A 27,369-nucleotide genomic window follows, 5' to 3' on the forward strand; every position below is an offset into this window, starting at 1 on the left:
CTGGCTCTTCCCAGAGACCGAGTTTCACCATATTGTGCCCAGAATATTTGTGCCAATTTGTATGCCTTTTTCAAATGGAAAAAAAAACAGCACTTACTTACGTTCTTGGCTGTCTAGTGTACACTTATGAGGCATTTCATGTTACACCATGCATGCTTTGAAAGAAGAACAAACGCCATCAGAATAAGGCCTGGTTTACAGTTGTTTTGAGAGCCATGATTACTACTCCACAGTGACAGTATGGACACTTTCCAGCCATTAGACTACTGGGCCCATCAGTAGTACCTGATGTGTTGCCAGCACCTGAGGTAACCATGGAATCCATTCCTGCCAGAGATGCGGAAGAAACGTTCATTGCCAAAGCAGCTCTAGAAGAAGCAGGAGTTGCCGCTCAAAGTAATATGCAAACAGGTGTTGTGATTCTCCAGTCATCAGGACTGCATGCGGGTCCAGCTTCCCCTAGTTGGGTGCTGGAGAGCACAGGCATTTCTGTAGGAAGTGTCCTAGACAGACATAGGATTCACTTTCTACATTGGTGCTCAGCATGGACAGGTAGCCAGATGGTTGATCGCATTCTGATCTAGTCCCAGTGCCAATTCTACACATAAGAAAATTAAATCCAGTTAGTAATCATGGATTGCTTACAGTGGGAGAAAAAGAGGTCCAAAACATTTGAGGGCAGATACACAAGAAAACTTCTGGCCTGGTACCTGAGGATATATTTTTGAGAAGGTATGAACAATACTCACATGGCATGTTCTTCCCATACTATGGTTTTGAGAGTTGCCACACATCTACAGGTTTTTAAAAGTCTTGTTTTTCACTTGCATGTTTTGCTTGTAATCCTGGTGTTTTGTACCTTAGACCAAATATGTAGAAGTGATCCCAACCACCAATTAGTCCTCCCCACCATCAAGTTCTTTTGGCAGAGTGGTTTCATTCTACTGCCTCCTTTATGGCTTTATTCCCATTCGTGACAGGGGCATTATTTTCCAGATGCCATTGGCATGATAGGATATTTCTTGGAGAGTTTTCCAAATCCCTCCCACATTCCACAAATAGCTGACATAGAAGAAGGAAGTGGAAATTAGTCAGATCTACATTGATGGAACTGATTGGAAGATCAATAGGCCACATAAAAAACAGAGCATCAAAACTATTCACACAGACACTTATAAGGCGGGGGAGAAGTTACATGTTTCTATCATTGCTTGAAATTGTGTAAACTGATTCTACTAGGGTTGCCAACTTCTAGGTGAGGCTGCAGTTCTCCCAAAACTACAAGTAATCTCCAGACTACCAAGATCAGTTCCACTGGAGAAAATGCTAGCCTTGAAGAGTGGAATATATGGCATTATACCCCACTGAGATCCTTTCATTCCCAAAATCCCCCTTTCCTCTGGCACCCCCCCCCCCAAATTTCCAAGTCAGATATGAAACTTGTCTCTCTCACAGAGAAACATTAATGTATCGGAACATTGCCCATGGATCATAGGAACAACCCCAGATGTGTAATAGTCCACAGATGTTCTGTGCTCCTCTGATGCTACTCTAATGAAATCCTTTCTGTCTCTTTAATGTGCTTCCGTTGCTAGGATAGGGTTTTTTCCCTTTTCCTCCCGCAAACATTTTGCATTCCATCAACACAAACTGTGGCAGTCTAGAAATACTTTTTTAATTTGTTACACAGTGTGGGACTCTAAATTAACGGCTAAATTTAATTCTCAAAACATGTCAGTCGTTTAATATATTTTTCTACAGAGATGATTTTACCTCCCCATATATAACACCTGCATTTCAAAAAAAAAGAAATGACATTTACAAAAATTGCACTGATTTTTTTTAAAGTGTTTCAAGAGTTGTGTTTACACTGGCTATCTTCTTTTAGGGGAGGAAATGTAGTTTATAAAAAGAAAATAAGAAAAAGTAACAAACTCTGCATGAAAAAAGATCTGCATATGTTTAAGTGAAATGCTGTATTGTTCATTCATTTTTTATTTTCACTCTGTTCTGAAATCTGGTTCATTTACATCAAACATGGGGTGGACTCCTATAATGAGCATGAAGACAGATGCCAGACACTGCTGTTTTTAATTGGAACATGGATAGAGATGCTGTGTGATGCAGCCAGAATCTGTCTCCATGACCACTCTTTGAGGATCATTTGAAAAGAACAATCTACCCTTCCTCCAAGGATTACTATGATTTTTGTTTGTTTTTGTATCTCTGTATTGCTATAGTTTAGTTCTAGCTAACAAGTCACAACCTGCTTTTGATCAGAGACTTCAAAGTTGTGTATCATGTACTTCTACAATATATACATAACTTGCAACCATGCTGTGCTCTGCTCTGCTTTCGAAGGTTGGAAGGATTGGGTGGGATTTTTTTTTCAAAATGGCTCCCAAGCAATTTCCCCCCCAAGGACTAGGGGAACATTACTGTGGAGTAGTCATTCAACCACATTGAAATCACAGTTCCCCAGGCATAGGCATATGCTTTTCTGAAACCTTATCTACAAAATGGGATGGTTCTTAGTCTTGAAAACGTCTTGCTCATTGACATCTCTTGTCTATCAACATTTTGATTTGCTGCCATTTGGGGGTTCATAACTAGGGGTGTCAACTGACAGGGTTCATGTCTTTGTTTGGAATCCGTTTCCCCAAAAATTAAGGGAAGGGACAGGGCCACTACTCTGCCTCACACCTTATTGGTCCTATTGATTTGGTTTTTCATTAACCATATACACAGGGCCTAACATAATTTGAGGGGCTCTTCCATTCTTGCAACGTGAACCCCAACCCAACCGTATAATTCATGTGTTTTGGAAACTCATGTGTTTTGGAAACAAATCTAGTTTGTTTATCAGACTATGTTGGTAGACCTTTCCGTGATCATAGAAGAGAAGAAGAGTTTGGATTTATACCCTGCTCTTCTCAGCTGTAAGAAGTCTCAAAGTGGCTTACAAACTGCCACTCTTAGCCACTTCACCAAGCTCATTTCTTGCACCCTGGACCAGACCCAGCTCAGGTACAGTGTATCCACCACCTAAAACCTCCCCCCTCCCCCCACCCCCCGTCCCCAATGCTTGGGCTCTGAGTACATCTTAGCTCAATAGAGTACTTTCTCAATCTGTCGGAAGCTGCCTGGCGCCATTCTTAATCCACGCTCTGACTTAGATGGCGCCGCCACCCATGGCTGCAACCAATGCAATTTATACCAGCTAACAGATCATTTAATCTCAAAAATTAACATGGCAGTGCTACACTTAATCCTCACAATAAGCCCTTCTCCCCAAGCAGAAGTGAACCCTGTTCCTGGCCTTCAGTCAGCAAGGGGATTGGGCGGTTTATAAATTCAAATAATCAAGAAAGAAAGAAAGAAAGAAAGAAAGAAAGAAAGAAAGAAAGAAAGAAAGAAAGAAAGAAAGAAAGAAAGAAAGAAAGAAAGAAAGAAAGAAAGAAAGAAAGAAAGAAAGAAAGAAAGAATTATGAGAGGAATTTGACAAATGGGAAGGTGCTACGCACACAAACCACAGTCCCCCCTAAAGATACTCATCTCCCCTATCTTATCAAACACCTTCTGAAAGCAGCAGAAGACCTATGTTTAAGGTTATGGGTTAAATGTTATGTCATTTTTCTTAAATTGGCCTTTCCCTACATTCCTGATAATGATCCACATGTGTGCATTTGTTTCCCTGCACCTTGGGGCATTAGATCCCTTATTCATGAATGGGGGAAAGATGGGTAAAGAGTTAACTGCCCAGAGGAAACCCACAAGGGAGAATTCTCAGTCTTTCAGATAATAGTGCCACACACCAGTTTATATACACTGAACAAGCAATTGTCGCCACTAGCTCCTTGGGAAGGTTAGCTTGGACTGGTAATCAAATACCTCATTGCCAAATCAGTGCACGGTTTTTCTCCACCAATCACTGGGATGACTATTGAAAGTACAGCTTTCTTGAATATTTTATGTGACAGAGAAAATTGCATTATATGTTACAGAGGAAACTACAATAAAAGACGGGGAGGAGCGACAATTCATTGTGAATAAATGAAGAACGTTGATTTAATTTTCCTTTTTATTGAGGAACACTTAACCTTCCTTCTCTCCAGCGGAGGGCTGAAGTATCCATTCAACTAAAATGCAAATGGACAGTGTCCCCTGCACGGGCATATCATGAGAAGATTGAGGCCATTTAATCTTTAGCAATGATTGCAAAATATACACTCGTTTGACCCATCAGAAGACAATTAATGCAGAGTTTAATCGGGTTGCTTGGAAGGGGAAATTTGAAAAACTGAGGGACCAAAGCAAAAGCTATTTATATATTTCAGAAGAACAGTGGGAAGCCTGCCAAGAGTCACAGATGACGAGCTGTCGGCCTTTTCTTTCATTGCCTAGCAATATAACCACATACCGGTAGCTGTGGACCAAAGCTGAAATATAAGCAAGTATTTTACTGAGTCAGCAGGGTCAGCAAATAAAATGGGTTATGGGGGTTCGCTAATGAGAGGATTGCCAACTTTTTAAAGGTGGCCCCACTCTTCTTGTAGCTACAGCCTAAAACACACAAGCAGAGTTGGGTAAGCTTCTCCTGGCACAGAGAGGATAATTTGACTATGGAGCATTAGATATAAATGTTACAGCTGTAGGAAGCTGCCTTGTACAGCACGTTGCTTCACCTGATGAGGCCGTTGCTTCACCTGATTCACTATCTGATATTCACTGGCACTGGCCAACACCTGTTACCTAAGATCCTTTTCATTGGAAATAAACAGTATGAAACTTGGAACTATCTGCATGCAAGATGTCAGCTGCACCACTGAGCTATAGCCTCTTCCCAAAGGAGTAGGGACAGATTTAAGGGATGGGGGAGACAGTCCTACTAGGTGATTCTTTTAAAAATGCCTGTGTTCTGCTGCAAGAGGCAGTAGTTTGGTGGATATATATCTGCTTGGGATGAGAGAGTGCTGCAACAATTCCCAGGAATGTAACAAAGCAGTCATAGCAACCAGCCCTACATTGGCTCCCAATTCATGTAACCCTGCTTTCTCCTTTTTATGGCTGTTTCACAGAGTAGGTTGGTTGCCATCTGAATTTGCAAAGGTTTGTACACTTCAGGGTTTTTCCGCCATTAAGATTCTTCTCTTGTTTGATTTTGTCAGCCGCACACACATTCAATGCTACTTCTACATAACAACTTCCAAAGTAAAATTGATAGATGTATGCATATGTAGGATGTAACAAGGGACTGGGGCTCCAGTGAACTGCAAACAAATCAGCCATGTGATCCAGTGAGTTGCTTGGCTCAAGAGATAAAGGGCAGGTAAGTTTGTTTTACAAACTCCTGTTTTGCAAAGATTAAATCCTCCCTGCTAAGGACTGAGCCCCATTCTATATGCAAAACCTATGGTCTACCACTTAAGGCATGGACCTTCCCTGAATTCTGGTAATGGTGGAAAGTGCCATCAAGTCCCAACCAACCCTGGCATTTTCCCCACAGACAAAATATCCTGGGATAGACCCGGGATCATATATCCCGTGTTTTTATCCTGATTTCTCCCTTCGCATGGCTGTCCATCAGCGCGTTCAGGCCGGGAGGAAGAACTTTAGTGAATTATGCACAAGCGCCCAGTTTATTTTCATTTTCCACATGAACATTTACATAGTTTACGTACATTTACTTAGTTTATGTAGATTCCATTTTTCTCATGTTCTGATTGGCTGCAGCTAAGGGGCGGGGAGAGCAAGCAGCGAGGCAGGAGAAATAAACCAGTCCATCTCCTGCAATGTTTGCATAGGAGCGGGAGTGGTGCAAGATTTTGAAAAGAACCACCCAAATCATTGTTATTTGAAAGCCGCAGGGTAAAGCAAATCTCATGGGGCGGGTCCAATTTAGACCTGGAAGCCATGTGGAATTCATGGCCAAACGGGGATGATTCACTTCCTTATCCCAGGATATATTGGCTGTGGGGAAAACGCCCACATAGAGTTTTCAAGAGATGTTCATCTGGTGCCCAAAATTCCTTTTATCAAATAGCTAACCAGCAGAAGAGATTTTCTAATAGCTTTATTTGCAAAGGAAGGGGAGCCGTCCCTGCTGGGGCAGACTCCACTCACCATCCACAATACATGCACATATATACCTCTTATCTCAACACTCGAGTCCCTCTCCGTTCCTTCATTAGCTAAAAGTACTTGGAGTTCCATTCTTTCCAATCCACCTATTACATATCATGGACATACTAAAGCCCCTTCCCCATATGTTAGAAGCCCCTTCCTCATATGTTAGAAGCCCCTTACCATTCCACGTTCATTAACAATGTGCCTTTTCCAGCCCGTGGTGTGTCAGCTAATATGCATCAGCTAATTACGCATGCGTCTTGACCCCTTGCCCTTTGTCCTGCTTTCAAGCAGCTTGGGGGGTCTCAACTAGTCCTGACTGTTTTTTTCCAGCCTGGTCTCATGATCTGCTCCTTTCCTAACCTGAAGAAAACATCCTTTTCCTGTTTATCCCATTCAGAGGTGGTTTGTCCTTGCCATGTCATACCCCTGATATTCTTTGGTGTCTACTCAGACACTTGCCAGGGTTGAGGTTGAGAGTGTGTGACTGGCCCAAGGACACCCAGCAAGTTTCCATGGTAGAGTGAGAATTTGAACTTAGGTGTCCCAGATCCTAATCTGACAACTTAAACACTACACCACGCTGGCTCTCTCCCTGAATTCTAAAAGGGTTTTCTGAAAAATTGTTTCCGAAAGTATATGTACAGAAACCAGCAATTCTCCTTTCCAGGGAGCGTGCTCTGCAACTCCTCCTCTCCACAAATCATCCCCACAAATCATCTTCACAAATTATCTCCACAAATCACAAATTACAAAATGTTATGGCATCATTCTGATTGCTTAAATATTATTTAGGAGAGAAGAAGAATTTGGATTTATACCTTCTCCTGTAAGGAGTGGCTTACGAACTCCTTTCCTTCCTCTCCTCACAACAGACACCTTGTGAGGAAGGTGGAGCTGAAAGAGTTCTCAGAGAACTGTGACTAGCCCAAGGTCACCCAACAGGCTTCATGTGTAGGCAAACCCAGTTCACCAGCCACTCATGTGGAGGAGTGGGGAATCAAATCTGGTTCATTTAAAATGTAATGACTACCTGTGACAGCCAACATATTCTGCCACTGACTGCTAGTATGGTATATTATCACTGCAGGAGATTTTGTCAAGGTATGAAAAGCAGCTACTATTTTCTCCCCTTGAAATACAAAAAAGGGACTTTTTAAAAGTAAATAACACATGTATTTAAAGCCACCTGGAGAATTTAGTTGCCTGCTATTTGTGCACATGCTCCGATGGCTGTGAAATACATTCAGCCATGAACCATGGACCAGGGAAGAATGTAAAGAAAGACCAGCGGTACTAAATTGTTGCAACAGATCTCCTTACACATGATACTGGCACATACCAAAGTCAGATGGTATAACTGGGTGAGAGAACATTATCAAAATCTGCAGAAATCAGCTAAATAGGAGGAAACACATCCTCATGCAGAAGGCAGCTCATGGGACTTTTGGCCCTACTCATCATTTTCCCACTGGGCAGTCAAAATCTGTGTTACCAAAGAACAAAACAAACCCCTAAACCATTCTGCATCCTGTATCCCCCCAAGAGCTAAGCCAAGTCTATAGATCAGATCCAGAGATATTGCTGAACCCAGCAAGGCAGTTTCTGTCTCCAGATGGACTGGTGAATTACAGTCGCTTGCAAGAGCCTTGAAGTTATCTTCCTTGGAGGAGCAAGGTAGCAGGAATTGGCTGAGTGGCCTCCAGGGTCATTATAACACAGAAGACAAAGCAAACTTTATGATTCTGGAAGCCAGGTTCTAGATAGATGCAGTAGAGCATTGTAAAAACCAGTCAGATGATTTCAGATCTGCGGTCAGCCATCAAATTTAGAGATTGCTTTGCAATTCTGTCCATCCAAACAGACACAGACACATGCCATGGATTCACATAAACACATCTGAACTTAACCATGCACACATATCTATGATTGTCTGGGGAAAGGTCTAGCTCCTGGAGCCAGCATCAAGCATCAGTGTGATATTGTATCTACCATAGCCTGGAGACAATTACAGCCAACCAGAGATGTGAGATCCATCTACTTCAACCTTGTAGAGATGTAGGCTCTGTGTTGTCCCAGAGCAATCTAGAGCAGTCTCCCATTTCATGCTGAGAAAGGTACATAAAGGAACCATATGCTTAATGGAACTGTGTGCTTACTGGAAGGGCCAGAGGTCATGCCCAGTTCCTCTTCAAAACCTGGACCTGGACACATAAGAACGTAAGAACTAGCCTGCTGGATCAGACCAGAGTCCATCTAGTCCAGCACTCTGCTACTCGCAGTGGCCCACCAGTGACACAAAAAGACAACTCTCACAAGTAAAACTGTTCATGGACAGAATTAATGTCACTTCATTGCAGCTGTGTTGAGTCAAAAGCTCAAAAAGAAGCAAATCTTCACTGTGTTATTTTTGACTGCCTTGACTGATTTATGGCCATTTATAGCCCCTCAGTTCTGAAAGCTCAGACTGGGCAACTTGCACAGTTATAAATCACAGTCAGAACATGCATTGTGAAATACTGGAATAACTTAACAAATAGCCATCGCTGAAGAAAGCGGGGTGGGGGTGGAGCACATTAATGTGCAACATTGTTGAGCAGATCCAGCCTCCCAAATCAACATTCATACCCCGCCTTTCTCCCCAGCAAGGTCCAAAAGCAGCTTACATAATTCTCCTCCATGTTGTCTTCACAACATCCCTATGAGGTAGGTCAATCAGAACATGTATGACTGGCCCAAATTCACCCAGCAAGCTTCCATGGCGGAATAGGGATTTGAATCTGGGTCTCTCGGAGGTGGTTTCCGCATAGATCCTCGCACAGTGCTCTTACCACCACACCACCCTCACATGCCACACTTCCACTGCTACTGCTGTTCCAAGGGAGAAACATAAGTAAGAGCTGCAGTTCTCCACATAGCAACGAGTCCAGCAAGGTAACTCATTTTCTGCAAGGAAGAGGAAGGAGGAGACGACCAGCAGGGGCACCTCATGGCTTCTTAGTAAGCCCTTCTGAGTCTGGAGCTGTCTGTGACTTGGAGAAAGGTAGACATGGTGCTCTCGTCTCAGCAGCTGGGATGAAAAAACAAACTTGTGAAAACTCTGTGTGTAGTCAGTAAATTAAGGCTGACCTTCTGGTGTCCAAACACACACCACAGATATTTTCAACTTTTGTATCAAATAACCAGAGATTCACAGCTAGTTTCAGGATCTGTTCTTCTACAGAAGGAATGTGCTGGCCTCAGTTCTAAAAGCAAAAGTGATTTGCAATGCAGGGTAATAGAAGACATCCAGCGGACATCACAGAGCAAGGTCAGAGAGGACTCGCGTTTCAAGACTGTTCGGGAACTGAGTAACAATTGGCAAAATCCATTTCTTTACATCTCTCCAGAAGGGACTTGGCTGAAGCCAGACCTAACGGGAATTTTTTTAAAAAAACACAGGCCTCCAGCCTCCTATTTGGAGGTTTCAATCCTGCCAAGTTGAGCAATGGGCTGAGACCCCAGTGTAATTACCATCTAATGGGTTTGTAAAAGGAGCTGTTGATCTCAGTCCGGTCCCTGGTGGAAAGATGTCAGAGTTGCATTTGACTTCCCTCACCAAAGACAAACAGTGGCTGCACTTGGCACAATAACGACTAGACAATTGGCCACCATTTGAAATGTTTTATTCTGTAAGTGCCTGTACTTGGGTGAGTCAGAAATGTGATGTGGAGAAAATGGCAGACATCTCTTCTGTTAGCTACACTGAAGGGCGTTTTAATACTACCAACTTGTTAATAATTTTATACTAGTTTAACCTATGACATGATGTAGTGAGCGCCAAAAGTTTGCTGGCTTTTCTTAGACTCAGGGTGGACTAAATTTTTAAATGGTGTTATTTTAACTCGTCAGAAGTTGTAAAGGCTGTTATTATCTTGCAATGATAATGTTAAACTATTTATATGCCATTAAAGGTATTCGAAATCGAAACTCAGGGTGGAGAGGCCATAGCTATCACCCATAGTGACTGAAGAGAATCTCCATGTTCAAAGGCAGTAAAACTGTTAGCAGAGGTTGAAGGGGAACAACAAGAAGACTCTTCTGCAGGAGGAGGTAGATATGCCCATGGAGGAAAACAGAGTGACTAACTCAACTCAACTTTTGTCTGCCCCATTTAAACCTCTGGCAAATGGAATGGCCCTTAAGTGCCTCCAAAACTTTCCCATGGGTCCCCAACATCCTCAGAGAACCTATTCCACAAAGTGAGAAATACCACTCACAAGAATCCCAGGCAAGCTTCACAATTAGTTGGGGTAGGAGGACTCCAAGTGCATTAGGACAGTACTGATAATTGATCCTTCCTGTCAAATCCTGGAGCCAGTGCCAGATTTACCTATGGGCTTGGCAGGCAGAAGCCTAGGGCCTCAAAATCTAGGGGGCCTTCGGCCAATATTTTTGATACCGTCTCATAGACCTTTCTTACACATGCTGTCATAATGCCCTGTAAACAACGCTTCAGGAATTTTCCTTCCACTCCATTTCAGAATAATACTGTCTTAATCTGATAACTCAACAGTAGTGTTGATTTCTGTATTGATTTTGTCCTTCTAGGATTTCACTGAAATGACCCCCCCCCCTTTTGTGGACCCCATCGTCCTCTAGTTGTAAGGGTGGGAAACTGGGGGGAAGGGGCTCACAAGTGGAATAGCCTCAAGATTATTAATCTCTGTAGGGTAACCCCCATCATGACCTAGATGACCAAGGTCTCTCAGAAGCCAAGACCACCAAGGAAATCCCATGCTGCTTTGTAGAGGCATGCAATCGCAAACCACTTAGTCTCTTGCCTTGAAAATCCTGCTAGGTTGCCTTAAGTCAGTTGTAACTTGACAGCGCTACACCTAACCTGCCTCACAGGGTTGTTTTACAACTTATTTTTATGGACGAAGTGTCATTTTTGCTTTTATTACAGCTAGCAAGTATGGCCTCAAAACTGAAGTGTCCTGGGCCTCTTTGGACCTGAAACGTTATACATCGCATTATGACCACTGGTAAAGTTGTTATGTTATGAATTTTATCAGGTAGGCAAGTGAAAGCTAGTCTTTTGGACTATCTCCCCTGCCCTAACAAAATAAAATTGTTTCCTCCCTAGTTGTCAATATAGATCTCAATATATGGGGAAGGGGGGCAGAGACTTCAGAAGAAGAGGGAGTGGGGCAAGGGTGGCCAACCTATGGTGCTCCAGATGTTTATGGACTACAATTCCCATCAGCCCCTGTCAGCATGGCAAATTCCTGGAAATATTGAGGGTGGTGCCTGGGGAGGGTGGAATTTGGGAAGGAGTGGAATCTCAGTTGGGTATAATGTCAGATAGTCTCCCCTCAAAAGTTACCGTTTTCTCCACGAGAACCAATATTCGTTACCTCAAGATTACCTGTAAATCTGGGACCTCTCCAGATCTCACCTGGAGGATGGCAACCCTAAGTAACATTCCTTTGGATATATTCAAGATCAAGCCACTCAGTGTCTGTATATTTGAAGAGAATTTGTTTTATGGGTTGATTTTTTTTAAAAAAAACTAATGGATATAACAGTGCTACCAAGATACATCAAAAAATTGCTTCTTTTTTCACCCAGCTGCAAAAGTAAATTATTATACACTTCTGTGTAAAAATAGAACTATCAAGTTACAAATGCACTGGGTGCTTCATTTAGTGCCGTTAGTTTCTTTAGGTTCAGAACAGACACGTAGAAATTTAATAATATCTAACTGTCATGGTATGCACATACTCATTGGGGCTCTTGCGAACTGGAAGGTCTTACAGTGACTGGGCAGCTATTTACACATAAAATAAAGGAATACCAGGCTGATTTGAGAGGATGTGCCTTGAAAAGAACACTATGGCAGCAGCAGCAAATGGTGCAGGAATAGCACATCCTGTTTCCTACACCACTTGCTCTGGAGTTGCCCCCCCCCTCCCCACAGGGACTCCCCACAAGACACCTTTTACAGTCCTTTCTTCCTGTTTCCCAGCCACACTGTAGTGCTTCAGCATGATTTGATTAAGCAACAAGACCAAAAATTATTTAAAGGCTGAATAGGCCTGAGTGTAGCTCTGCCTTGTGAAGGTGGAACATAGTACACCCTCCCCCCCCCCGCACACACACACACACACACACACTTCCCTGCAGCAGCTACCTGGGAGCATCTCAATGGACGCTCCACTCACAGACCATTTTCTCTTTACCATAAAGAAAATGAGGGTTATTTTCTGTGGAGTAAATGGGAAGAAAGCAAATCAGACTCAAACAAGTAATGCCCAGGTTACTGCGTGAACTTCCTGCTGTCCACATGGGGAAATTTTGTCTGCAAGAAGCTCCAATTTAGTATATGGCAACTGCAGCTAGCTAAGTATCTGGTTCTTTTACTGGAGTTATATCAGAGGATTGTTTATAACTACAGGACAAAGTCAGAACTTGTTCTTAGTAAAAAAAAAACTAGATTATTCGGTCCTGCCAAATAAATGGTGCTTGAAGGTCAAAGAATTCAGCAAAGACCAAATGCTGTCTAATGTTTAGCCAGACATTGAACTGATTTCCACAAAAGTCTTCTTATACATGACTCCTACGCATGAGATTGGCTTGACGTTTAGAAAGGAGCAGCAGGCACCAGCTCTCTGGCTCTGCCTCTGAGCGAATGTTCAGAGGAACTGTCTACATGTATGCTCTCTCCCTGTGATCAAATATACCATTTTCTAAAAGTTGCCAGTCACTGGAAGAGAGCTTATGGCCCCTTCCACACCTGCATAATAATGTACTTTCAATCCACTTTCACAATTGGTTCTGGTGGGTTTTCCGGGCTGTGTGGCCGTGGTCTGGTGGATCTCGTTCCTAATGTTTCGCCTGCATCTGTGGCTGGCATCTTCAGAGGTTTATCACAGAGAGAAGTCTGTTACAGTGTGTTAGGAACAAGATCCACCAGACCATGGCCACACAGCCCGGAAAACCCACCAGAACCAGCTGAATCCAGCCATGAAAGCCTCCAACAATACACTTTCACAATTGTTTGCAAGTGGATTTTGCTATTCTGCACAGTAAATCCAGCTGCAAAGTGCATTGAAAGAGGATTGAAAGTGCATTATTCTGCATGTGCAGAAAGTGTCAAAGTGCAGAAGGGGTAAAAGTGTAGACATTTCCTTCACACATTCACAGTGCCCAGACAACTGACAATCATGCAGGGCCTGAGCCATTCATACCAGTTGTCCCTTCCCATACATCTGTCAACACATGTAGAGGTCATTGTAGAGGGCTCACGTCTTCATGCTGTCCTTCCTGTGGCAGTCATTGTGTGGTGGCGTTCACGACAACTCGTTCTCAGCAGAGTTGGGGACTCTGTTATAGAACAACTTGCATATCTTTGTTGATTGAACCACAGAGAAAAAAATAATAATCCCATGTGATCTGAAAGAAGCAGAGGCAGGGAGCAGAGGGGAAGCATTTCCCTCGTCCTGTCTGAGTGATGCCCTGTAAAAGCGGCTTGGCTTTGTTCTGTTTCCTGAATGTATGTTTAACATATTGGGAGGTTAAATTAAATCTGATGCTCAAGCCTTGGAGCGCAGACATTCAAAAGCATTACTTTAATACACACACACAGATGGCCGGAGACCGCTTCCTCTGTTAGTTCCGCCTGTACTAAAAGGCTACCCCACCAAAAGAGAATCCATACCAGAATAATTAGATACTGAAGGGGATGGTATGAAAGGGAGTGGATGGTTTAAAAGAGGGCACAATAGTGAAATAGAGACAAGTAGTAATTACTTTCTGCAGCTGATTTTCATAATAACCCTTAGAAGAATAATTGGATAAAGCAGCTGTGACCAAAGACCCCTAGCATTGGTGGCAAACTGCTGCATCGTTCTCCTCCCTGCCAGACTAACTGTTGCTTTCACCTCCATTTTTAATATAGCAAACATTGAGCTTCCTCCCATAATCTCAACCCCAGAGGCATATGGCCTATAGGGACATGAGGTCACCTATGTCCCTGGGTGCACGCTTTTTGGTCACATGGGGGGGTGCCCGGCATATGACGAAACAGTGGGCAGCCACAGTGCCCACCTGGGCCGCCCACTGCCAAGTCCCACCCCTGGCCTCTGTGCAGGTTGGCTTTTGCCCTACCCAGGCCCTGGGGACAGCAGGAGCCAGCCTGCAGGTAGGGTGAGGGGCGGGGCTCAGGGGCAGGCCCCACCCCTAAGTGTGACTGGGATGCAGGTGTGGGGGGATGCCCAGAGAAAGTTGTCCCCAGGCACCATTCCCCCCTGATACGACTCTGCTCAACCCTGTCCCTAATGAACTGGGCAACTTCCACCTTCCCCGACTTTGCATCTTTTTTACTGGAAGAGTGTCCACACAGTCACACATGGTCTAACATTATATATTATATATACTGGTGTGTCCCTAGTCCCCACCCCTGCCTTTATATACATCGACTTGGTCCCAAGAAGCTTCAAGAGACAATAATGGACAAATTCCCAAGTAGTCTAAAAGGAGCAAGGGCTGGATCCTGAGCAGCGTGAGCTGGAAAGTTAAAATGGCCCAGGAGCAAACCAAGCAAAGCTCACACCCTGCAGTATCAACAGTGGGCACTCACCCATGGCCTCTTCCCACAAACTGGCAGCAGTGTTAAAGGAATGTGAGAGGAAGTAATTGGTAAGCCAACAGTGATGAATGTTGCTGCCCAAATCCAGTAGTCTCTGCCGTGCTGAGTGTCCAGTCCAGGGTACTGGCTCTGTTTGTTCCTGCTCCTCTGTGGCCTCCAGAGCAACAGCCCACTGGGAAATTTCTCTGTGAGTTACATAGCCAGTCCTCACCTGAATCTGAAAAAAACACCTCATAAGATAGTAAGAGAATGGCTCTCCAAGTGTGAGAGAGAATATTAACAATGCTTTACAAGGAAAAGTATGTTCTAATAATGTATTCAACTAACTGGTTTTTGCAGTTATGATGCAAAGGCATACTACATTTTAATGTTAACTTTGGAGTGATTCTTTGAAAGAAGAAACAGCTGGCAAGTTGGGTCTGAAAATACACCAGGGATGTGTATGGAAGTGTATAACAATAAGAAATTATTGTCACCGTGGAGCACAGTGAAAGCTGCAGGCTTGAGCAAGTGCCCCCATAAACACACCAAACCTCTGTGGTAAATGCTATTTCCTTTGCTGAAAGCAAGGAAGTTCTGCTTTCCCACAAACCCATCTTCCCTCACACACACATATATACTAACATTTCCTTTTTTTCATACCAAACATCCTTTTGCTTTAACCCTGGCTTTTAAATCAGGCTCTGCTATGAAATGGAGGTGGTGGGTTTATTTTTAGCATTCTCATTTCTTGGTGTGGGATTTGTGAAGTCATTCAACATACTGTATGGCTGCCAAATTGTTTTTACCAGCCTTGCTCCTGCTCCATTTCAGACTGATTGACAAATAGAAATTAAGCTTATGAAAGATTTCCCTGCCTCTGTATTACTGTTCTGGGGGTGGAAGCAGGAAGCATTGCCTGCTAAATTTCTGGATGTCAGAACACTGTTAAAAGCATCTGGGTACAGAAAACCCAGGGAGGATTCTCCATTCTGCCATGGAAGTACTACTAGGTAACCTTAAGCCCATTATACCTTCTCAATATAATCAACCTCACAGGGTTGTTGTGAGGATAAAGCATGTGTGTGCATGTATGCGTGCATATAAAGGGCTGTCACGACACAGATCCCAACAAGGGACATTCAAGGCAGGTGAGAAGCCAAAGTGGTTTGCCATCACCTTCCTCTGTAGAGTATTGCCTGATGGTTTCCCTTCCAAGCACGGACCCTGCCTTGCTTCCAAGTTCTGGTGAGGCTGGGCTGGGCTACACCATGAAGACAAAATAGTGGTGAGGGAAATCCTGTCAACTCCTTTGGGTTCTAACTGTGGAGAAAAATAGGGTATAAATGAAATCAATAATTATAGGTGAAGATGGTGGGCAGGTCAAAGATGGGCGAGTGAGAAAGACAATGGAAAGATGGAAAGGTAAGGATATGTGGGCAGTTCTGATCACCGTCTCTTTGAAAAAAATTCACAGAGCTGAAACCCAAGATGAGGGAGAAAAGGAAAAGAACAACCAAGATGATTAGGGGACCGGAACATCTTGGTATCCAGCGAAACTGACTGGTAGTAGATTCAAGGCGGACAAAAGGAAATACCTCTTTAGAGAACGAGCAATTAAAAAGTGGAATTCACTGCCAGAGGATTTAGTGACGGCCTCACACATAGACAGCTTCAAAATGAGGGTCTATCACGGTGACTAAACGGAATTTCCATATTCAGAGGTAGCAAACCTCTGGAAACCAGGGCCAGAAGGCAACATCAGGGGAAGACCTCAGTCTCGTTGGCCTCTTGTTTGCCCTCCAGAGGAACTGGCTCCTCCAGCGTGAGACAGGGTGCTGGACTAGATGGACCACTGGTTTGATCCAGCAGGGCTCTTCTTATATGTTAGGTTCTTATGGGTGCTGCCACAAGGATGAAAAGAGGAAATAAAGTGGTGGGCGGAAGTGACATGCCCTCACAAATCCTCTTAGGTTCCACACGACACAACTGTGTCCAAGTTGCCGGTTGGCACTTCACAATTGGGACTGGCATGACTCAGCAGCTGGAGCTGTGCAGAGTTTTCCCAGGAAGAGTCTGCCAGGGGGAGAAAAGGAGGGAAAGCTGAGAGGCTGCAGGCCACAGGGGCTTTCAAGGAAGGGAAAGAGGAAATCAGATGCCCCCTGCAAAGTCCTTGTGAATCTGTCGCTTGTAAATATCGAATTGACAAAGCAGCAGAACAGGCAGCTGCCTTCGAGGCAGAAGCTCTGTGCCTTTATCTTCCACCCCAATTTGTGCTAATTGCATTTCATTCTTTATTTTGACAAAGATGCCTGCACTCTCTTGCTGTCCTCAGCAAACCAAAGCTTGCAGTACTAAACTGGGCCATTGCTCAGGGCTTCTTTCGACAAAGCCTCGGGGTTCATAGCCCAACATTTTGGCTCAAAGCAAAGAAACAAGGAAACTAGTTGATTCAAGAATGTCCTGATTGGAGCGGGATGGGGTAAGAGAGAAGAACTGGGTTCAAATTCCCCCGTCATCCCTTTGGCTGCTCTTGGGCAAGACTAGTCTATAGGGTACCAAGTGGCCTGGAAAAAAATGACCATTTAATGTGTATGGAAATGGGCAGTTGAACTTTTTTTTAATGGCATGGAGGTTAAAAACATCACCCTGTTAAAAGTATCTCATTTGATGTCTGTTATAGGGCAGGTCATCATTCTCCAAACTAGCTGGTAACCCAACTAACCTACCTTGCAATGAGAGCAAAATGGTGGGGATCCCTGTGTGCCATACGGGGTTCTTTAGTGGAAGAATGGGATAAATGTCTCATCTACACGGGGTTGCGGCTTCATCTGTCTACTCTGTTGTTGCATCGCCCTTTCCCAACATTCTTCAGATTTGTCATGGGTTCTGTTTTGCAGACAACATTGATCTCCATTCCTGTGCAGAAAATCAGCAGGCGAGTTTGGAAATAAGATAAACAATGTTGTGAGCTGCTGCTAGTTTTGCTTTCTTTCTTGTGGTTTGCCTGCGGTCTTAGTTGCTGCAGCAGAGAGGGGTGGTGCGAAAACCAATCCTGTCCAAAGAGCTATTGTGGTTAGCGTCATTCCTGAGGGGGACAGAGGGGGCTAATGCTTAAAGCGCTGCTTGCGAGTGTCACATGGGGGGCACATCCAGCCACCCCTTCCCCCCATAAGAGCTACTTCACACTGCCTGTCACCACCACCTTCTCTTCCTGCACCCCCACCCACCAGCTTCTGCCCAACACCTTCTGCCTGCCCACCACCTTCCACCCACCAGAGAGGTAGGGAAGAGGGCACCCTTTCCTTCCGCCTCTTCCCGGGGGTACAATTTTGGGGGGTGCAATTTCAGTACTTGCGCTGGGTGCCATTTTCTGCAGGTATGCCACTGATTGTCGTGCCGTGGTTAGAAGGTTGGAGGATCTGGGAGACTTGCATTCAGATTCACATGCCATGAAACTCACTTGGGCAGCCCTACTTCATAGGACTGTTGTGAGGGTAAAACGGGCAATGGGTGAGCAGTGTTTGCTTTGCCTTTGGTGTAGCCAAGATGAAAGGCAAAATATGACAGAGATTGACAACGTTACCCAGTTCCTTGCTGGGCTGCTAGGACAATACTCTGTAATGCTTTGAAGTCAAGCCAGGTTTTGGAACCTCTTCAAGGAAATTGCTACATCATTTATGTCAATATTTTCTTCCCCTGTTCGCTGCTGGAACTCAAGCCACCCTCATGTGCTAACCGATACATGATGCGTCATGGATGGTTTATGCTTACGATTTTGACAAGTAATTCCTTAAACCAACTGAAGAAGCCATTCTGACTGAGTGGTCCCTCCCACCCTTGTGACTTTGCTTTCTGGGTTCAGTATGTAAAAATGATCAGGTGGATCCGTGTATTGAACACAGCTGGGGCATATCTACAGACTGATGGGCAGCTTCTTCCACCCCCTGGTCAGAAATTCAGCTTATTCTTGCAGCCTGCCAGGAACTGCTGTGCTGAGTCAGTGTTCATGAGCTCACCCCATGAGCCACCAACATCTTGCTCAAATGAACATGTATCACTGCCAGGCGCTATCGAAGAAGAGGCTGGTATCTCACACACAGGGGGGCACACTTGAATGTCCCATCCTGACAATTGTATTGGCTCACTCGGGCCCCTTCCTCAGATGCAGAATAATGCACTTTCAATCCACTTTTAATGCACTTTGCAACTGTGCGGAATAGCAAAATCCACTTGCAAACAATTGTGAAAGTGGACTGAAAGTGCATTATTCTGCATGTGCGGAAGGGGTTCTGTGTAATCCACCTTGAGTCCAAGTGAGAAAGGCGGGCTACAAATAACAGAACAAACATCCTTTAATAAGTACACAAAATATAAATCATGTTAAAAGGCATTCAGGCATCCCTTCATACAGACCAAATTAGGGAGGGTGTCTACAATAGTCTTCTTTAGCGGTCTTTAAAACATGTTTAAATGTATTGCTGAATAAAAGTATTCACTAAATAGAATATTAAGAGCAGAAAACAATAGCAATATCACAGTGGGTTGTTGGACTGAGCCCAATGCAGGCATTCAGCAGCACAGCACAGCACATGCACTCTGCACATGCTCCAGAGACACCGTTGCATGTTTGTGCTTTGGATGGTCCCAGTCTCAGCCAGGGCATTCGCACCAAAGTGATGCTGCAGCTAATGTGACATCCTGAATTTGACACCAGTTGAGATCCTGAATTTTAATAAGGATGCTAATTTGGGGGTGGGCAGGGCAGAAACCAGGGCTAGCTCTCACCTGCTACTAGCATGTCCCCCCCCCATCGACTCCAGCTATTGCATCAACGGTGCCCCCCCCCCCGTTCCAGCCCATTCCAGGCACGTCACTTCCTAGCAAACTTTCCCGAGGAAATGTCTTTGCAAAAGTTGTTTTCCTTCGAAGCCCCGGGGCAGCGGGGCTGTTTCCTCGCCCTCTGACTAACTGCGTGACGGGGAGGGCGGCTCCCCCCCCCTTTTTTTTCTTTCTTTTTTTGCTTTCGTGCATTTTCTTTTTCCCCCCTGCTTTGCATGGCAGATTTCCTGCGTTTGCCACAGAGCGGTGCAGCCATGGACAGGCTCCCCGGCAAGGGCTGAGCCCGAGAGGGGACCGTTAGACCCGCCACGAAACCTCAGGGGGTCCGTCTCATCCCCATCGGGCATCCTCGGGCTGGTTTTGCAGCGGCTCCTGCGGCGATCGCCAGGCACAGGCGAGCAGCCGCAACTGGAAGCATGGCCAGCGACTACGCGGCTCGGAGTTTGGAGAGCATCGATCTGGGGACTCTCCGGGTAAGCTCCGGCTGGAAAGGCGGGTTGACGCGTGGCAGCCTGGGCTTGAGGCTGCTCCCTCTGCCCGCTCCGTAGCCTTAGATCACCCTTATAATACTAACTCATGGTGTTTCCTAGCTGTTTTGATACTGTTGCAAGCGCTTCACATCTCAGGGACCGTTACAACAGTTCTGTAAGGTAGGCTTGTGTCAGTTGAAAGCAACGGGTTAAAAACATCTCTTGCCTTTCTTCTTGCTTTAACACTGTTGCAAACGTTTCACATCTCAAGAACTGTGACATCAGCCCTATAAGGTAGGCCTGTGTCAATTGAAAGCAACAATTTTTTAAGTTGTCTCTTGCCTTTATTCAGGGCAGGCGGTGACCACAGTGTACACCAAAAGTTTTTTTCTGTGGACAGACCAGCCATTTAACTTCACCAGGAAATGCCACTGAGTGCGGGTGGGCAGGAACAAGAAGAGCCCAGAGAGAGCAGTTCCGCCAACGCTGCTGTTAATCCAGTAGCTTTTATGTTTTGCTGCTGCAGGGTCTGTGCTGAGTGGCCCCTGCAGACCTGGCTTTCTGTCCTGTTCCTGGACCACTTAAATTTCCCAGTCTGCCTTCACCCACATCCAAGCACAAGCCAAACCCAGGTCTGTTTAATGTTGGCAGAATTGCTGTGTCATATGCCTCCTAGCCATGCCCTGGAACTCACAGGAGTTGCCAAAGAATAGTGCCAGCTATTAGAATAGTGCCAGACTGGGGAAGGAGGACCAGGTTCCCAGAGTCAACCTGGCAGAAGTTGGATGCACAAATGGATTCTCTTGACTGCTCATGTTTGCAAAGTGAGAGTAGCAGCAACTGTATGCACCCCTTTGCTGTCTGGACCCAGCCCTGCAAGTTGCGGGGGGGGGGGGGAGGCTGGCAGCAAGAGTGTCTTGCTACAACCTCCTCCCTCCCCACAGACTTTCTTGTTCACTGCTCACTCCCAGCTCTTAGCACAGTTTGATAAACTTCAGAGTGCTTCTGTGTAGTCTTTGCAAAGTGTTCAAATCAGTTCCTGTGTGTGTGTGTGTGTGTATCCTACAACAGCCTTGTAAGGTAGGTCAGTATTACTAGCTTCATGTTATAAATGGCAGATGGGGACTGAAAGTTCATGGCAGAAGTGAAATTTGAACCAGTAACCATTCAAGATGTCAGCCCGATATCCCCACTTTGGAGTGGGAATCCAGCCTGAAATCCCTAGTTTGCCATGGAAGCTTGCTGGTGGCCTTGGGCCTGTTGCCCTCTGTTAGTCTAACCTACCTCACAGGGTTGTTGTGAGGATAAAGTGGAGAAGGGGAGAATGTAAGCTGCTTTGGGGGCCCATTGGGGAAAAGTGGAGTATAAATGAGCTAGATAAAATGCAGACATGAGGTCAGCCCAATCTAGCGATTAGTGAGTGTAGCGATTACTGGGAGATACATGTTGAAACAATCCCATAAAGCTCACTGGGTGATCCAACAGTCATACCCTCTCAACCTAAACTCCTCAATTAGATGGATAAAATGAAGTCCAGAGAACTATTACCCACTCCTTGGGGGAAGGGTGGGATGAAAATCCAGTAGATAAACAGCTCAGGTTGACAAGTTCTTGTACTCTGATAAAATTTGGAAAAGTGAAGTTTGTTGAGGAATTCGCAAGATCTTCTTGTCCTTCTTCCTGTTTGCAGTCTGTTAAAAAAGTTGGGAGTGCCTCTATAAACCGCTGAGCTCAGAGTGTTGAAGAGGAAAGAGACACGCCATTTGGAAACGGTCAGTTGGCTCTTGTGCCGACTGTTTACCCTTTTTCAACTGATATCTAGAGGCTGGTTTTGTGGCTTTGAATGGTGTTGAATATGGGCCACGACATTGTTTTCTAAAAAGGCACTTGCTCGCTCCTGATTTTTGGGGGGCTAGAGAGCACACTCAAAAAGCAAAATGAAAACAAACGAATACTTTTAACATTCCAGAAACAAAAGGGAGGGGAAAGACCACATTTGGTGTAGAGCTGAAAATCTGCTACTGTGGTTCATTTGTTGCTCAAAGCAATCCCTCGACGGAAACTTAGAGAAGGGCGGGGAAAATGGATCTATCACATTTGCAAGAGAGCGGGTTCACCAAATCTTCAGACAAACCACAACTCGGCAGCTTTTAAAATGAAAAGTTGCTGAAAGTAGCTTGGTCTCATGATCTGAATGCATGCTGAGATACTTACAAGTTGAGATTTACATGTTGAAATATTGACAAGACTGGGATTTCTGTCATGAGGTGATTTCCAGAAATGTTACACACAACAAGTTCTATGAATTCACCTTGCATTGTGGAGTGCGTAGTGGGAACAGCAGCAGATCCTACTGGGTTTTGTCCACCCCATTAAATGGAAACCTTCCAGCTCATCCTATATCCTTTCCTAGCCAAGAAATAAAGCCTGGACAGTCAGGTATAAAATCCTTCACTTCACTTAAACCTCATTGAAGTGATTTATATATCCAAAAAAATTAATATGAACTCCAGAGACCGATTCCTTGGTAGCTTGGTTATACAATTTATCACTCTTGTTAATTTCTTCTGGAGGATATCACTGGAGGATTCTAGGAAATAGGATTAATTTTGCAGATCATTTTCACAGCATCTGTCCTCGCAATCTGTAAATTGGAGGTGGATACTGTGCAGCCCTGGCCCACGCTCCATCCATCAAATCTTTTGGCTGACTCGTCTCTCTCCTCTCAGCAGCCTCAACCCAGCTAAAGTCAACTGATGCTTAGAGTAATCTTGAACAGAGTTGACACCGTGCTAAGCCCACAGACATCTGTGGGTTTAGATGGGTCTAATGTAGTTCAAGATTGCATTGTCTTACTGAAAACACTGACTAATCGGAAATGGTTCAGAGATGAGTATTTATAGTATAGTATCCTGTTTATATGCTGCAGGTGGGTGGCAATGGCTCTGCTTGCACTCAGAGTAAAATATCTGTGGTCTAGCAGCTCAGCTCTTGCAAAGGCAATCTTGCTTATTATCTGAAAACAATCTGAGGCCGTCTCCGCATGAATGTGGAAGCGGCCAGGTCGGCGTACTCGACGCAAAGAGCCGGGACGACGGTGCCGCAGAGCGCCATCGCCCGACCGACCCGGCATGTCCCTGGGCCTCTGGCACGTCACCGAGGCCTGAGGACACGCCCCCCGGCCCTGCACGCCTGCTCCAGCGTCGCAGGGCAGGGGGGCGTGTCCCCAGGCCTCGGCGATGCACCGGAGGCCCGGGGACAAGGTAAGTGCAGGGAGGGAGTGGGGGGGGGGGAAGCGCTGGGAAGCCACTGCCATTCACACGGCAGCGGCTTCCAGCCAGCGTTTACAGAAAAGTGCGCTTCCCAGCGCACTCTGGAAACGGCAGCTCGGCACCGGGCGGGCGCCGGGTGGGCGGCGCGAGGGCGGCGCGGCTGCGAAGCAGCTGCGCCCCCTGTGCGAATGGCGCCCTGGGGACGGCGTTTTTGCCATCCCCAGGCCGCCATATTCCGCCTGTGCGGAAACGGCCTGAGCCTTTAGCAGAAGAAGAGTTAGTCTTTATAGCGCGATTCTTGAGTAACTCTTTTCAGGGGGGAAACATGGGGCAGCCTCGCTTTAGGGGCGGGAGCCATGTGAAGTTGCCCCCCAAAATGGGGTTTTCCCCACCCCCAGCCTGGGTTTATTGGCCTGTGCGGAAGGTGCCTAGATTAGAATCTGCTGCTCTTAACCAGTGCACCAGGCTGACTTTCAGACTTCCCGTTCTTCACAGCAGCAACACTGTATTTCTGTAGCAGTAGCTCTGTACACAGAACATATCCTAAGGAAAGCTGCAGTAGAGTTAGATAAAGGTGGAGTGAAAATTGCAGGGAGGAGCATTAACAATGTGAGATATGCCGATGATACTACATTCCTGACAAAAACAGTGAAGGCTTGAAATGACAACTGTTGAAAGTTTGGCTCATTCTGCACATGAGGAATAATGCACTTTGAAACTGCTTTCAGTGCTCTTTGAAGCTGTGCGGAATGGCAAAATCCACTTGCAAACAGTTGTGAAAGTGGTTTGAAAACTCATTATTTTGTGTGTGCGGAAGGGGCCTTTGAGGAGAAAGAACCAAAGCGGGACTACAGCTGAACCTTGAGAAGGCAAAAGCAATGACTACTGGAGGCTTACTCAATTTTAAGGTGAACAATGAGGAAACTAATACTGTGCAGGATTTTCTATTCCTTGGCTCCATCTTCTACCAAAAGGGAGACTGCAGTCAAGAAATCAGAAGGATACCGAGCCTGGGAAGGGCAACCGTGAAGGAACTAAAAATATTCCTAAGTGTAAGGATGTGTCACTGCTATTGTACTTTGGTCACATTGTGAGAAGACAAGAGTTACTGGAAAAGACAACAATGCTAGAAAAAGCTGAAGGCAGCAAGAAAAGAAGAAAGCTCAACATCAGACCGATTGACAAGCCACAGCCCTCTGTCTGCGAGACTTGCGCAAAGCTGTTAGCAATAGGACATTTGGGAGGACATTGATTCCCAGGGTCACCATGAGTCAGAACTGACTTGACGGCACTTAACATGCATATCTATGTAGTACAAAAGTACTTTCCCCAACTGAGGGAAATGGGGCTCCGATACCTTATTAATAGTTGCTCACAATGGATAAAGCTCTCTATTGTGTGCGTAATTGACTTTTTGCTGTGGTGTTGCTTCTGTTCCAGTACTCTGGATTATTGTTGTTGATGTTGTTGCTATTACTATCAAACAAATATCCGTCTGCTTTGAGAAATGTTACATATGTCCAAATCTACAACCGTTAAAGTTACAGGTACACACATGTCCCTTTTTGGTCTGGCTCTCTTCTCAAGGATCTACCTGACAGATAATCTTAAATCACATTTCTAGCCTCCAGAATGCTTAGTCCAGCTGTCCACATGTTGCAACAGAAGAAACCAGTGATGCATCAACAGGAAAGAAGGGCTACCTCTCCCCTGATTTGCAAAAAAGCCCTTGTTTGGTAACTGAGAAACCAGTTCTGACACAGCACAGGTGACTACACTGAGTAGGCAAATGGCAATTCACAAGCCTAGGATAACCTTTGGCCATGATGAAAAAATTAAGTCAGCCCTTGCCTGGTAATTTTACCTAATGCTCTGCCTTTTGGTCCTTGCCCTGTCCTTGTTCACTTTACACCTCCATCTTCAAACCAGGCCAAGTTCTTAATTATGTGAACTGGCTGTGTCTTTGGTGTAGTGCTTTCTGTCTGCTAGCATTTGGGATCCCACAGCCTGTACAGCCCTCTGTTATCCAGCCATTGCCAAGTGTGCTACGTTTCTCTTTGACAGATGCCAACATCTTGACCCAAACATCCATCACTTTGAGGTTAATTACTATAATGCACTGTACCATATGCTGCTTTTCTTGCTTTGTCTTCATCATTGGTTTAGAAAGTCTGAAAGGTCTGAGGCAAGACAACTGACAACTGACCTGGCCGGTTGGCTGTTTTTATACTTTTCTGCATCACTATGAGAAAGAAAACTGTGCAGGAAGCCAGAGCATAGTGTACTTCCTCCATATTTAAACCAGGTGGAAGCTGTGATTGTGCTGTTTTGTTTTTCGTTTCTGCTGTGGTTGTTGGAATGAGGAGCTGGTTTTCAAACTGTATTCTAATATTTATTTTCAGTTTTATATCCTGGCCAGCAGTGGTGGGATCCAAAAATTTTAATAACAGGTTCCAATGGTGGTGGGATTCAAACAGTGGCGCCGCCACACACACGCACCTCCAGTCCCTATTGGGCATGGAGGTTGCTTTAGTAACCCCTTCTCGGCACTCAGAAAAAAATTAGTAACCACTTCTAGAGAAGTGGTGAGAATTGGTTGGATCCCACCTCTGCTGCCCAGTCCAGGCACCCGAACAAGGTGTCTTGCAATAAAATGTATGCACAGTTTTTAACCCCCACAGTTTGAATAAGCAAAAGATAAGCTTTGCAAAAGAGGAGATGAAACTGAGCGGATCACTCTAGAGTGTCTTGTATTCTAGAACTCCTAATAAGGCACTCCTTTTAAATGTAAAATAATAAGAATTCTGGGTTTCTGCCCTGTTCGATATACAAGGAAAACGTCTCAGGACAGCGGCTGGAAATCAATTAAGATTAGGTCTTGGAAGTTCAGCAAAGAAAAAGTGCCTTTTAAATGAATAGGATTTGTGTTTTTCACTGTTAACATCATTTAAAAATGCAGCTTTTTTTGAGAGGCAACCACTAAAAAAAGTCTAGTTTTATGAATTTTAATTTCAGGCTAGATATCTTGATGTGATGTGCAAGTGAGATGGACTTCTAGGTCCAAGAAAGATTTTTTTTTTTTGGGTATTTTCAAATGGTTACGTTGCACTCTGCCTTTTGAATCCTTGCAATATTACTGTGAAGATTTGACTTGGCTTCTGCATAATTTTGGGATGGGTATTCCTTATGTTTCTTTTTGAGCTGTTGTTTTTTTAAATGGGTTTTCTTACTTTGGCCTGGGTAAGATTTTGCAGACTTTAATGTTTTGTTCTGTCTAAGAATAGTTGTGGTTCCCTTTACATTCTCACATTCTAGCACTTGTAGTCTACTTGGCCTTGAGCACAGCTGTGCCTTTGACTCCTTGCTGGTGGGAAATACTGAAGTTCCAAGCACTGTTTTCAATTCTACCAACTGTTTGCATAACTAGGAATGGTTCAGAATTGCTCTTCATTCAATTTTCTCCCTGAATTTGGGGCTCTGGTTTCTTGGCTCTGGTTTTCAATGTGTATTTGGTGCATTGGGAAATTCTTCTTTTACCCTTTTTCACTTCCCAATTTTTAATAGAATGTTGTGGGTTGGACCCAGACAGCTTTTTCAGTCTCACCAAATTCCTTTCCTTACTACATCCCCTGTTCTATGTGGCTTTTGCCCAGGCCATTTCCCTGATCCCCAGCATAGCCTTTTGGGGTGGTCAGAGGGGAGTCCTCTTTGTTCACTAGTGGAAAAAGCTGGTTGGATCAAACCCATGTATAGGTACAATTTCTTTGAATTCATTCCTTCTCCCCATGTTCCTTACATGCATGGCCAGATTGGTGAAAATGCTGTCCGTTAAGCAACCTTGATGCCACATTATGTAAAGTTTTGTTGAGATTAGAAATATTTTATCAACATGCATCACTGACATAGTAGGGCAAAATGTAGATTAACAGAGAACCACATCAAATTATGAATGATCCTATTTCAGAATGAATATTAAAAATCCTAGTTTAACTAGTGTTAAATAAGAATGGAACATGATACAGAACCCAGTTACAAAACAATAAAGGAG

General features: G+C 44.7%; 1 protein-coding gene across 1 annotated transcript in view; it reads left to right on the forward strand.

The window, feature by feature from the left end:
• Window positions 1-19,636: 19,636 nt before the first annotated feature.
• Window positions 19,637-27,369, forward strand: part of NRK (Nik related kinase) — a 139,101-nt gene continuing 131,368 nt past the window's right edge. The window contains exon 1 of the mRNA XM_048514491.1: window positions 19,637-20,052. Within this exon, the coding sequence (XP_048370448.1) occupies window positions 19,996-20,052 (57 nt within the window). The 5' untranslated portion in view covers window positions 19,637-19,995. The remainder of the gene's footprint in view (window positions 20,053-27,369) is intronic.

This window comes from Sphaerodactylus townsendi, linkage group LG13, assembly GCF_021028975.2.
Source record: "Sphaerodactylus townsendi isolate TG3544 linkage group LG13, MPM_Stown_v2.3, whole genome shotgun sequence".
In the NCBI taxonomy this organism is placed as follows: Eukaryota; Metazoa; Chordata; class Lepidosauria; order Squamata; family Sphaerodactylidae; genus Sphaerodactylus; species Sphaerodactylus townsendi.